Here is a 14790-nt window from a genome sequence, read left to right on the forward strand (position 1 = left end):
TTCCTATCTCTCCCTTTCTCCTCTTTCCTTACCTCCTCTATCTCTCCCTCCCTTCCTTCTTCCTCCCTCTTTTCCTGCGTCTCTCTCCCCATCCCCCTTGGCTTGCAAAGGAAATGGATGGCTTGGCTCTTCAAAGGAACTTGATACCTTGGCTTTCTCAAAGAAATTGATGACTTGGCTTTCCAAAGGAACTTGACAACTTGGCTTCCTAAAGGAAGACGGTCTCAAGTAGCAAAATGAAGATGATGACATTCACTACGACCAAGAACACTTCCCAGTCCATACTTGAGTCAGAATCTTGATCTGAAATGAATGGTCTAATGAAATTCTTGTAGATAAATAAGGGGGTGAGAGAAAATTAACATGCAAAACTGTTTTTTTTTCTTCATTTATCCAATGGGCAATGATTTTTGTGGATGCACTGTTTTACCAGTTTAGAAAATGTCATCCATTGCTGATGTCATCAGGACGCAGTTTTTGCATCACTTTTACCAGTCTAGAGTTAATATGGTCTTACCATCAGACTGTTTATAAAGGCTTCCTTCTTGGCTACAAAACCTGATTCATTTTGATACAAATCTTTCCTTAATTTAGGTGTCATTATTACTGTTGCCATCATCATGTTAATATGACTATCATTGTTTTATACTAGGACTATTTTCATCATCAGCAGCGTTTTTTTTTCTTTATTACATTTTAATTACATTGCCCTGTGCCTAATGCAGCCGTATTACAGATGGGGGACTGAGCACCGTAGGCTAAGTTCGCTAATAATAGAATATTGAAAATTGGCCAAATGATTACAGTATACCGCGTTGCTCACAATAAAGCATTGGAAACTGAGCGATTTGTCATAGTCTGTTATCACAAACTTACAAAAAATTGCTTCCGATACTTGGGCAGTTATGAGGGGAGCTCACATCTTACCTCCTTCTCCAGCATTCTTAGCCCACACCTGATATCCTTAAGAAACGTGTTTATTATCTAAATGAAAAATGGTCCTAGAAATTTGAAAGGAATGTTAAACCTTCACCCGCTTGTCAGCCAATTAGAATGAATAAGTGGATGACAAAACCATATCACAGGACACGGTGACACAAAACACCACATCCAGGAATACGAGATTCACATCCGGGATAACAATTATCTTGCCCAAGATATGAACAACTATGCAGCTGATCTGAGAGGAGGTTGGGGTACAAATTCTCATAACGGAAATATCCTTATGAAATAAGGATGCGTTTAATACGTCGGCATATACGGCAATTCAACAGCATAACTTTTATAATTAAAATCATTATCTTTATTATTTTTATCACATTATCACCATCATTATTTTTGTTGTATCCATGATTAATTTCATCATCATTAATAAACAGTAAATATTAACATTATGATAACAGATTACATATTCATTACTATCATCATTATTTTCTTATCAAAATGGCTATTATTATCATGATCATTTTAACTGTTATAACCATTATCATTATTATTGTTGTAAACCATTATCATTATCACAATCATTATTATAATTATTATTGATATCATTATTATTACTATTACTACTGATGTTGTTTTCTTGTTACTATCATTATTTTAATCATCATTATCACTTGCATTATTATTATTATCCCTATCATTGTTATTTTTATCATTATCATTACTATTATTAAAATAACAATTATTATTATTAAAATAACAATTATTATTATTAAAATCATAATTTTATCCTTATCATCATCGTTATTAACATTACTACTATCATTATCATTATGATTACTATCATTATTATCAAAATTTGTAAACGAACCTTACCATATATAATTTTCATGTGTTATCTAGCACGCAAAAGAGCGTTTAAAGGATGAATCTTCTAACCGGCACCTTACTGAAATGAATGACTGGACTGACCTGTGCCATCCTCAGAGTTGTTACCATCAGGACTCGAAGCTGTTGTGCCGCTATGCCAACCTAGAAGAATTGTATAAGTTCAGGCTTAAGGGATAACAAAATGAAGAATTGATAGTCCTACTATCAGTCAGTTTACAAAAAGAATTTTTATTTTGATACAAAGCATAGTTGATGCAATTTGCTCTCCCTTTTCCTAATATGACTATCCCTCCTATTATCATTTTCATCATTACAATACCTTCATTATCATTGCCATTTGTATCATTCATGTCCTATGGGAAGTGGTTTCTGTAGATGTAATATTCAACCAGTTTATAATATGTTACCCTGCCATTCGTTGCAGTTTGCAGACGCAGTTTTTGTATCATTTTTGCAAGGCGTCTTACTATTAGACTGTTTACAAAGGTTTCCTACTTGGCTACATAGCATGATGAATTTAGGTACTTTTGTTGTCATAGCATTATATCAGAAATGTAGTCTTTATACTGATCCTCCCTCTGAAGAGAGAGGCCTCTATTTACATAACGCGTGGAAGATCGCGACAGGTGCTGTGTACACTATATACAAGATTAAAGCATCCTAGACACAAGTTAACTCTTTCCATTGAACCTGTTATATGTGAACATACATGGCGCAGTGTAGTGTAGTGTTCCAGTGTTGCCCAGCATTTAGTGCCCTAATATAGCGTGTTAAATGTACTCAATGTACTGTCACATGGTCCTCTCCGAGATGTCAAGTTGCCACACGTTTTCTAGGATTAATTACGGGGAGTTCCGCACATTCACGCATTACTACTTCCTTCTGTGAGTTATATGCGTAATTTAGACTTATATATGAATACTTAACAGGGCATTATAATGCCGCCTAACGGAAGCAGGAAACAGATTTAATGACCCAGACAATATAAGCTTTATTGTCACATCTGACATCAACATATACCTCCCCTGCCCAGACTCTATCATCACAACGTCCTCTACGCCACTCACATCAGCAGTGGTCCCTGTAGACGTCATAGTCACCCCTCAAAATCCCAGGCATTCCTCTTCCCCCTCGTCTTTCAGCGGATTCGACATTCAGAGTGTATGAAGAATATGGGAAAATTACGTCATGGCAGGACTCAATATGCACCCTCAGCGTGTATAACTAACATATTTACGCCGTCATCTTGATAGTGAGATGAGGAAAAATTAATTTAACTTAATTTACTCAAGCTCATGGTCATAAATCTGAAAGAGGTGGCTGCAGAAGACGATCTCAATAGACATTGCCTTGCTGATCGTCTCTTCGATGGTATCATTGCAAGTATATGTGATCGTGTTCTGGTTAAACCCATACAAGCCCTCGATACTTCCCCATCTATTCAACAAATGGCAAACATGCTGAAGTCATGAAGCAGCACGCAAAAGCAATGCAGAACTGTCTACTCGTGTAGAACTTAGCAAACAAATCTCGCCATTCAGAAGGAAAATGACCAGCCAAGGGTATTGAATATAAGAAATGTCACAAAACTGGCCATTTTGCCAACATTAGTCAAGGTGGTAAGTAACATGTCAAAAAAAAAAAAAAAAAAAAACTATTAGCAAGACTCATGGCAATCTTAGCTTTAATTCTGCTAATGCTAATAGTGTAACGATTGGGTGTATCTCAGCATCATCTTATTGCCCACTTTACCAAAAGCTTCATGTAACCCAGTTTGTGTATTGGACGATTTTCCCTGGTCATAATCTCTTGTCGGCATACACAAACTGGTTTACATGAAGCTATCAGATGTTGCAGTTGTTCCCATTTTCCATGACAATTCCACTGGATTAGGGTATCCAGTTCTTCAAGTTGACAAACTACCTCCTCATAAAGTGTTAGGTTAAGCCCCCCCCACCCCCCCACCCCCACCCACACACACACCTTTAGGTTGTCCCTTTCCAGCATCTTGGGAGTACCTTTTCGAAGGGTTGTTTACATGCGGAACTAGTTTCCACAGGCTTCCTTTGTACAGGCTCAGGGATTCCTTTGGTTCAGGAGCATTCTGTCTGAGAGCGGAGGCCCCTGTGAATGTGGTGGCAGCTGGGGCTGTCACCGTTGAGGCCTCTGAAGCCCTACTTTGGGAGAAGTCTTTTGAACAGGTTCAGGATTCCTTTGCCCGGTCAAAAGGGGTCCCTGAGCCTTTTGTTCAGGGGCATTCTGCCTAGAAGTGGAGGCCCCTGACTTACCTGGCTGTGCAACAGCACATTGGCATGTCACTTTGCCTTTGGACTAATATTTCAAAAGTTAGAAGGACAACTGGTATCGGCAGTTCCAAACCACCTTTCTTCTTAAAATGTTTTACTGCCACTACATTAAAAGTCTTTAGTTCCTCTAACAGTTTCTCAGAATACCTCATCAGGTCTCGGGAAAAGACAATTATCCTACAGTAATTTAGAGTTTTATGAGAACATGAGACTTGAGCCCCAGGAATATTGCATGTTGCATACAGATGGTCACTTGTCTTTCCTGCTGTGGGGTGATGCGAGGATCACGTTGACACGCCTCAACTATCTTCTGATGTACTTCAAAAATATTAAGATCCACAATTAATACACCATCAATGGTCTTCACTACTAGCTATTTACTATATGAGATACTTTCATATTTACCAAGTAAGATTTCCGTAATGGACTAAGGAGGACCTTTCTCCTTACCTGGTTTGGGAGCCCGGGAACCATTATGATTCCCATTCTTGCCCTTTGGAAGCTGGAAGGGTTCCAGAGTGACACGTGATGTTCCAGAGGGATTGGTCAAGGGATTGTGTAGGTCATGAGGGAGAGAACTAGTTCTTTGTAAATGTGTAGAAATCATAAAAAAAATAGAATTTCCTCACCCCACCCACCCAACATGGAATCCAATGAGGGAAAGTTATTTGACCAGTCGATTGATTGGACGGGCCTTGATCAAGCCACCTGTCTAACCAGAATAGAAAACCAAAGAGATGTGTTGTTAACTGCAAGTCGCGGCGTGCAGCATCGCTAAACCTCCAGGACTCCTGTCTCCTAGTAAAACGGCACGCCACTCACGGCAAACACACGTGGTCTAAGATGGAATGAACCAGGGATGGGTGCACCATCCCCTCTCATAGGCCTTGGTGCACCAGGAAGCCATTTTGTCTCACCCCTCACTGGTGACCCTTCCAGTATGGGTAGTCCTCTATCATTGGGACCTCAAGCCCCCACCGCGGCAAGGTGGCTCCAGTTAGGTGGGTACTATGATTATTTTTATTATTACATTATCATTATTATTATCCCTATCATTAGGATCAAACATATCCTAAGGGCAATATATTTCTGTGGATGTACTGTTTTATTCATTCATTGCTGATGTCATTAGGACGCAGCTTATGTATTTCTTTTGCCAGACTGTTTACAAAGGTGTCCTGCTTGGCTATGATGAATTTTAGTACTTTTACTGTCATAACTGTTGCTATCATTTCCTGTGTTATTATCATTATCAGTGATATTTAATACGAGGACTAGCTTCAACATTATTAACATAATTAATTAACATCATTACCGTTAACATTACCATCTTCTTTGTTTTATAATTAGTATTAGTATCAAATTCATTGTTATTATTATAATCCTTATTATTATCGTTATCACTAATATTATCACTTATAGTTTATCATTATAATCATCACTATTATCATTATAATCATTCCTAGTACTATCTTTATCATTCTTATTATTTCTATGATTATCATTATTATTACTTTTATCATTATTACTATTAATATTATTATTATCATTATCGTTATTACTAATACTACTACTATCATTATTATCACCATCAACATCATCATTATTATTATCATTATTATAGATATAATTATTATCGTTATTGTTATTAGTATCATAATCGTTATCAAAATGATAATGATCATTATTACAGTGGTTATCATCATTTTCTACTATAATTATCATTATAATAATCATTGTTATTATCATAAGTAAACTATCGGTGGTGTTTTTCGTTATTACCAAACAAAATCACAATTTTCATGCTATCTAGCCCGCAAAAAAAAGAAAAAAAAAGAAATAGTTTAAAATATGACTCTTACTGGAATTAAAGGATTAGACTGACATTGCTCACAGTTATAAATATTATTATGATATTTACCAGCATTATCTATCATTATTATCATTTTTTTTTTGTGACCAAACCTCCATGAATTATCTAGACGTAAAAGAACACATAAAGGCTGAATCTTCTAACCGATACCTTATTGGAATGGAAGGAGTAACTGACCTGTGCCATCCTCAGAGTAATCTTCAGTGCTTTTGTCAACAGGACTTGAAGCTGTTGTGCCGTTATGCCAGATATTGTATAAGCTATGGCTTTGGGTATAACGGCAAAATCATTTGTTTGGCTACAATGCATGATTCATCAATTTTACTATAAAATTTCTTGTCTTTATTTATGCTGCTACCATTATCGCCATTATTCTTGTTATTGTTACAAAGTTATTTTCAGTATTATAATACTTCAATTATTATTATCAATATCAGTAGTATAATAATCATCATCAATAAAGAGCTGTTATTGTTATTATTCCCCTTAATATTGTCACTAATCTGCTTTTTATTATTGCCGAGTATTTGCATGACGATTTGTTCCTGTTGTGCCGTTTTGCCAGCTTAGAAAATAGTGTATAAGCGAAGGCTTTAGGTATAACGGCAAAAGGCTTTCTGTTTGGCTACAGTGCATGATTCATCAATTTTACTATACAATTTCTCGTCGTTATTTCTGCTGTTACCATTATCGCTATTATCCTTGTTATTGTTACAAAGTTATTTTCAGTATTAAATACCTTTATTATTATCATCATTATCGGTAGTATTATAATCATCATCAATAAAGAGCTGTTATTGTTATGGTTCCCATTAACATTGTCATTAATCTGCTATTTTACTCTTGCCGAGTATTTTGCATGACGAATTTTCGTGGGATCTTAGGAAAAGGAAAAGAGAACTCACCTCCGCCATCCTCACAGTTCAAGGAAAAGTAGCTTGGAGTCCGATCGCCGTTGTCGTCAAGGCTTCCAATGGAAAAGCCAGTTATGCCTGCTTGATTACCCTGGCAAGTGCGGGACACATCGAGGCTGGCACTCGTCACCACACAGGAGGCATCTGAAACAGGGTCAGATGGATTAATCTGACTACGCTAATGAAGGTGGAGATGAAGTTGGGAGAAAGACTTTGCGCATTCATTTTTATTACAATAATAATTATTACTATTATAATCATTATTCCTTTACTATCATAATCAGTATGATTATCATTGTTGATTTTGTTTCCTCGTAGTTGCTTTTATTTTCTTGTTACTGTCATCATTTTTAGATGTGCGGCAAATGTATGTATGTGATAATTATTATCACATACATACCTTTGCCGCTCATCTAAAAATGCGCTCAGTTCATCGAATGTAAGTTCTAAATTAAGGTAGACTTACCTCCAGACAAACGCTGAAATGTCATGTCATACTGAAGCTGTGAATCTGCCTTCCTGGAGAGTGGAAATACATACTCTAAAACTCCAATTGGCCATAACCTCAAGCGCAAGCTCGCGGCGCGTTCGCCCGGCCGCCAGAGCAGCTTGGTGGGCGAGTCGTGCAGATCGAAGTCGAGACCGAGAAGGTAGTATTGGCTGCATCCTGGAAGTATATACTTCGTATAATGAGACGTATTTTACTTTTCTTTCTTTCTCAACATTTTATTATTGTTTTATTATCATTAACATTTTGTTATAATTATCCTTCCCGTCACCATCAGTATTCCGACTGTTACTGCTGGAGTTCTTAGTATTTTCATCAGTAGTAGCAGTAGTATTGATGCTTTTATTAGTAGTACCCTTGTTATTATCAATAATAATAATGATGTTATTAATTATATTTGTAATCGAAGTATCAACATTATGATTAGTAGTAGTATCATCATTAAATCGTATTTCTATTTTTCCTTTACTCGATTACTTTTGGATGTTGGAGCGTGTCCTTAAAAGGAAAAAAGAGAAGAAAAATCCACAATATATTTTTAAAAATCATTTTTTCCCAACCAAAGCAAATTTTCCAAAGTCGAAAAACCAGTACAGTACGTCTACCAGAAGCCATGCTAGCAAGTTCTAGATTCCACTTGGTCTCAGAATCGGCCCGAAGACCCAGCCAGTCCCGATCCTTATCACAAAGCTCCCCCGCCGGAAATGCCTCGGAGGAAACGCAGTACTCAGAACCTGCAACAGGAAAGCACGACAGTTTACCCTATTTCTCTCTCCACACCTGCTGACTGGAATGACCGACTTTAAAGGCATGTAGCATATTATATATATATAAAGTATGTGTAGTTATAGTAACACTGGCGTAATATGAGCTGAACACGAACGAACGAACTCGTCAGGATTTCCTCTTCAAATGAAGCAAAAGATTTATTACGAAAACTTATCAAGCTTGTTCATTTCAATGGCTTGCTCAAACCTTTAGCTTTTGTAAACCGAATCATCATCTGCGAAATCGACAACTTGTCCTCCAGTGATTCACTCAGTGTTCTTAAAAAATGGAATTGATCGTATTGTTACCCAACACGTTACGCAATTCACTGATGAAGCACAACACTGCCAAGTGCTGTTGATACTTCTGACATTTACTCTGTTCCCCGTGACCTGATTCAGCTCTTGCTCTTGTGACCTCTCAGGCTTTAATACAATAGTTATTTTCTTTCCTTCTTTGCTCCGACTGATGAGCAACTCTTGACGATTACGAATCGTTACGGTCATTTTCACTCTGTATTTTGGCTGTATTTCCTGATACATACATACACATACGCACATACATATACATGTGTATCCCCCCCCCCCACACACATATATGTATATATATATATGAACTGTAGTAATTACGACAATACGAAATTATGTATTTGACCAGTTTCTATTATATCTGATATAATCGAAACATCAAATACATCTTTTGTATTGTGGAGACATTCATTCTCATTAATTCCTTTTATTCACGCACACACACATACATATGTGCATATGCATACACAAATACTCATACATATGTACATTATTAGTATATACACATACATACATATATATGCAACACACACACATGCACACATATATACACTCATGCTTAAGTAATGGATATTCACCACGCTGAGTTGCAGTGAAGTTGAGCCACTCCCCCTCTGAGCTCGTCGGTATACGTCTCCTAACCCCTGGGCCGAAGACCGCCACTCTGTTGCCGTTCTCTGCCCACACGGCCACCGGACGGGGCTCCTTGTCGATCGGAATTGCGAGGCCTGTTGCACATAACGACTCTTGAAGATGGAGATAAAAAATACCAATTCAATTTTGCACCGAATCGTTTGCATATTTATATTTATATTTTTGAACATCGTCTACGAAACAGTTGTATATTCTTTAAAAGAAATATAAATAAATATATATATATATGCTTATGTGTGCATATATATATATATATATATATATATACATACATACATACATACTTATATTCACATATATGTGTGCGCATGTGTGTATATCTATATGAATATAACTTAAATATATATATATATATATATATATATATATATCAGGTATATCCATATAGATATATATACATGCACACACACACACCCACACATGTTTAAATATATATTTATAGTATATAAATATGTGTGTGTGTGTATGTGCATGTATGTATGTATATATGTATATATCTTTTATACATATTATATACATGCAAGTGCGTATATCCGTGTGTAAATTTATACACACACACACACACACACACACACACACACACACACACACACACACACACACACACACACGTACACACGCACACACGTGTCTTTATATATATAGACATGCATACAGGTATCTACCTATTTATTCATCTATCAATCTATATACATATACTCAATATACACACATACACATCCATCCACAGACAAACACACACATAGTGTGTTTAAGTGTACTTTAAATCGTAATTATATATATTACAATATGTATATGTATATATAATCATAAATATGTGTAAATATATACATATACATACACACACACACACACACACATATATATATATATATATATATATATATATATATATGAAAGATGGAATAATGCAATACCGCATTGATATAGATGTATAACAATCCTCCCTGTTATACATCTCATACCCGGAGTGACCTAGGTTCGAGGCCAGGTCAGGGAGAATTGTTATATACACACACACACACATATATATATATATATATATATATATATATGCACACACATATACATTCACATATATATAGCAACTGCCGGAATAGCGATATGCTCAGGAGACACCAACAATTAAAATCCTGAAAACAATCACGAGTAAAGTTAGTGAAAGAAATCAAACGTAAAATTAGCAAGCCAGAGGGCTAAAAGACGCGAGGCCGCGTAGCCAGTGACATGTCTGCCTTGTGCTTTAATTTCAGATCAAAGGAATACGGGAATTGATGGTCTTAAGTTGATATAAATCACTTCTGAGAGTCTATCAAATAAAGGTAAAAGAGAAGTACTTTAACGCATCTCGCTCAGGAAAATGCGACCGGTGTACTGTACATTTTTCCGTAACTATAATGCATTATAATATTTAAACCAAGATCATCGAATATTTCTGGTGATCGCAATTATGGTTACGTCTGGGTGGGTTAGTGGCCCAGAATTCCTCTCAAGTCAAAGGTAAGATACACGAATAGCTGCCCCGAGGATCAATTTTGTTCAGCAGGATTTCAGTGCTAAATGTATGTAATTTGGGATTCCTTGTGCAAAAAAATGAGAAAAAGTACACTGTCGCCTCAGTTACATAACGTACCTTTCGGGTAGAGGCTTTCCTCAGCGCCATCTGTTGGGAAATGTATGGAAATCTGTTGTAGGATAATAATGGTGATACTGCTAATTATGAGAATGCTAATGGCGCTCATATATAATAACACTAATGATAAAAGTAAATAATGCTTGCATTAAATATATATATTACTTACAGTAGGCCGAGCACGTTAGTAAATAAATTAGGAAGGAAAAGCAGAAACTGACAGCTGGCTTCATCGCGAGCCATCCGCACACGTATCGACACAAACTGATTCTCGTCACTTCTGACTCAGGAAGACGTCAGCACAACTAAGGATAAGTCCGATATGCGAAGCTAAGCTTCGGCCGGGCTATGCCAATGAGGGGAGCCCGGCTTCTGTCGACTCGCTAACGTGTGTCAGCTGGTGCTGACGCGGCTTAGTACTTACCCGCCGTGGTACCCAGCCACAGCAATAACCTGCAGGCGACAATTGCAGCATCTCGCGCCTGGGCGGGGCGCGAACCGCCGATCCCTCGGATGAGAGGCCAGCACGTTACCATTGTACTAGCCCGGAGGCTTCAGCACAATTAACGTTATTTTGCGAAGTTACATTAATCCAGGAAGTCTTAAGTTGCCAGCTCCTCATTTGTCGATGGCTAATTGAAAGAAATTAGTGGAAGTCAGCATTTTGAACGAAGACTAGAGAATAAGGTAAAGTAAATGAATATACTTTTGCAGACTAGAATTACGCATATATTTACGAGACTACTATAGTAGTTACTAAATTTCCACCTGAACATATAGTATAGTGTGATACTCTAAATGAAACGGTGGTATCACTCACGATCTGTAAGAACCAAATAAATGTGACATTACGCAAGTCAAAATTTATTTAAGAATAATGCCTAGTTCCTGTCTATAAAGAAAAAATGTAATAACTGTAAACATCATTAAATAGTAACATTAAATAACTGATAATGAAAATGAGATATGTAGCGTAAGAGTTTTTTTCTTTTCGTTATGAACTATGTGGTTCACGAAAGTTCTTTCTATGATATATGTGTATATATAATATACACACATACATATATACATAGATACTGTGTGTGGGTGGGTGTTGTATATAAATGTATATATGTATATATACATATCCGTTTTCCCTGACTGTCTCTGTCTCTCCCTACCCTTTTCTCTCTCTTTCTCATGGTCATGTCTTATCACGTTTTTTCTTATTCCTGCGTCCTGTCTATATTATCTTTTGCTTTTCCTGTTGACACACAATTAGGAGTACGTAGGGAAGTATACGTGTTTATACTCACGTAGAAACCTATATATGCACACATTTGTACTTGATGTAATATGGCAAAGCCTTTGTAATGATTCAGTATTTTTCTTCATTTCGTATTAGGGTAGAAAATAATGGACACAAGCATTCAGGTGGTTTAACTTTTTATTGACATTAAGTTCTGAAATCAACTTATTTGAATCATAAGCCTGAAATCACAATATATACTCCTTATGAATTGAATCATTTTGTTCTGCAAGTGTATTTACGTTTGAAGATTCGTACGTGATACTAGAAACAATATTTGTCAGTTTATACCTGTAGTTAAACAGAGGATTATGGAACACTGGCGCCCACACGTCAATATATGACAAATCATTTTAATCAGCATTTTCTTGGCATCATGACTCCAAAAACAGCAGATCTTACAAATGCAATTCGTTCTTTTACAATATCAAAAAAGCTTCCAAACTGACAATATATGCATATTCAGAGCAATGTGGCATTTTGCTATCTCCCGCCTTCATTCTCTTTATTAATTCGTGTATCCACCGGCTCTTCTTTATTTCACCATCACCCCCTCTCAATCTCTTTCTCTGACTCTATGTATCCCTCGTTATAGCTTTTCCTCTTTTTCTCTGTCATTGCTTTTCTGGCCGCCGCTGGGGAACCGCTTCAACGCGACGACTGGAGTTATTCATCATCAGGTTGAGCAGAGACGGACCCTCAGTATGTGATGGGACGATTTCGGGAAAAGTGTTAATGGGGATTTTATTGACTGATGGCTGTAGTTTGTCCTTCCACTGAATTACCTGAAGAGACGATTTTTTGTCTTTAACATTAAACTTTATTCCGGATATTATTGTTAAGAAATATATATATAAATCCAAGTTCATCAAGGAAGAACATCACCCCCTGCAAAACAAACAAGAATATTTATATTCGTATCTCTTTCTCTTTCTATCCCCATCTCTCTGTTCCCCATCTCCGCTCTCTCTGTTTCTCTCTCTCTCTCTCTCAATTCCCTTGTTGTTTACTACCACAACGTGACTTACTTGGATGCGTGTTCTCAGTGTAGGGGGGGAGACCATGTAGGGGAGCCAACTTTTACCGAAGCCAACATCCATTCTCTCTCTCTCTCTTCCCTCCCTCTCCGTTTCTCTCTCTCTTTCTCGATCTGTACTTCTATCTCTCTCTCTCTCTCGCTCCGTCCTTCTCTCTCTCTACCTATCTACCTACCTCTTTATATTTTTTTCATTCTCTCTCACTCTCTTCTCCCAACTCTTTATTTTCTCTTTTTCATCCTCTCTGTCTGACTGGCTCTTTTTATCTTTTTATCTATCCATTCATCAGTTTATCTATTTTTTTTCTCTCACTCAACTCACAGCTCTTCCCAATTTCTTTCATTCACTCTCTTTATCTGTTTGACTGATTGTCCCTCTCTCTATATATATACCTATACATCTTTATTTTTTCTAGCACTCCTCCAACTCTTCCACTTTGTCTCCCTCTCCCTCCCTCCCTCCCTCCGTCTCGCGCTTCTCCCTCTCCCTCCCTCCCTCCCTCCGTCTCGCGCTTCTCCCTCTCTCTCCCTCCCTCCCTCCCTCCCTTCCACTCCCACCCACCCTCATCAGAATGAGCGAGGTTTCGGGCGTCTGCGGAGCAAAGGGGAAGTACGAGCTTTGCAGGCCGTTTGATGCATTGGCTTTCTGAAGGAACTTGATGCGTTGGCTTTTAAAGAGAACCTTGATGCGTTGGCTTTCCAGAGACCCTTGACGCGGTGGCTTTTAAAGAGAACCTTGATGCGTTGGCTTTTAAAGAGAACCTTGATGCGTTGGCTTTTAAAGAGAACCTTGATGCCTTGGCTTTTAAAGAGAACCTTGATGAGTTGGCTTTCTAAAAGAATTCAATGCCTAAAGCAACTTTATACCTTGAATTTCTGAAGGAACTTGATGCCTTGGCATTTCAAAGAAACTTGTTTACTCGGCTTTCTAAAGATACTCACCCCCGTGAATTTCTAAATGAACTTGATGAATATCTGTTCCAAAGGAAATGGATGACTTGAATATCTAACGAATTTTGGCTTTCCATAGAAATTTTGGATTCCCAAAGGAAGTTCATGGTGGCTTTCGGAAAAAAATAATGGCTTGGCCTTCTAAATGAGATAAATGAACTGGCTCGCAAAGTAAGACGGTTTGAAGGAGCAAAAAGAAGCTGGCAGCATACACAACGACCACTAACACTTCACAGACCTCGGTTGAGCCAGGGTGAACATCATCTGAAATTAATAATATTTTGAAATAATTGTAAATGTTGAAAGGAATCAATAGAAAACAAATTATATCAACGAAAGAAGAAATTACTTTTTTCAAACAAAGATATGGTATGAGGAAATAACTGTCACAAGGCTATTTAACCAGTTTAGAATAAATTATATTATTTAAGGCTTCGTCAATAACAACAAAATGACGATTTGATAAGTGGATATATTCCATTGATTCCTGTTAAACAATCATTGTTTTCATCATCACTGATAGTGATTTTAACAATCATCATTATTACCATTATCATCAATTTTATTATTATTATTATCATTATTATTAATTTAGCATTGCTTTATCATGGCATCGTAAATCTAAATGCATGGTGAACCCCCCCTACTACCCTTTTCTCTACAAGAGTTTAGCCATAGGCCAGCTAGGTAGGAGTATGTGTAGAAGTGATGACAGTAT

General features: G+C 37.2%; 1 protein-coding gene across 1 annotated transcript; it reads right to left on the reverse strand.

Moving 5' to 3' along the window:
* Positions 1 to 11198, reverse strand: LOC125043255. The gene is made up of 8 exons (XM_047639264.1): positions 10967 to 11198; positions 10798 to 10827; positions 9089 to 9256; positions 8040 to 8168; positions 7393 to 7593; positions 6918 to 7070; positions 1915 to 1974; positions 1 to 303 (listed from the first exon to the last, which is right to left on the reverse strand). The coding sequence occupies exons 1-8, from the start codon at positions 11028 to 11030 to the stop codon at positions 209 to 211; spliced, it is 900 nt and encodes a 299-aa protein (XP_047495220.1). The 5' UTR covers positions 11031 to 11198; the 3' UTR covers positions 1 to 208.
* Between the last annotated feature and the right edge of the window lie 3592 nt (positions 11199 to 14790).

Source organism: Penaeus chinensis, chromosome 33, assembly GCF_019202785.1.
Source record: "Penaeus chinensis breed Huanghai No. 1 chromosome 33, ASM1920278v2, whole genome shotgun sequence".
Taxonomy (NCBI): Eukaryota; Metazoa; Arthropoda; class Malacostraca; order Decapoda; family Penaeidae; genus Penaeus; species Penaeus chinensis.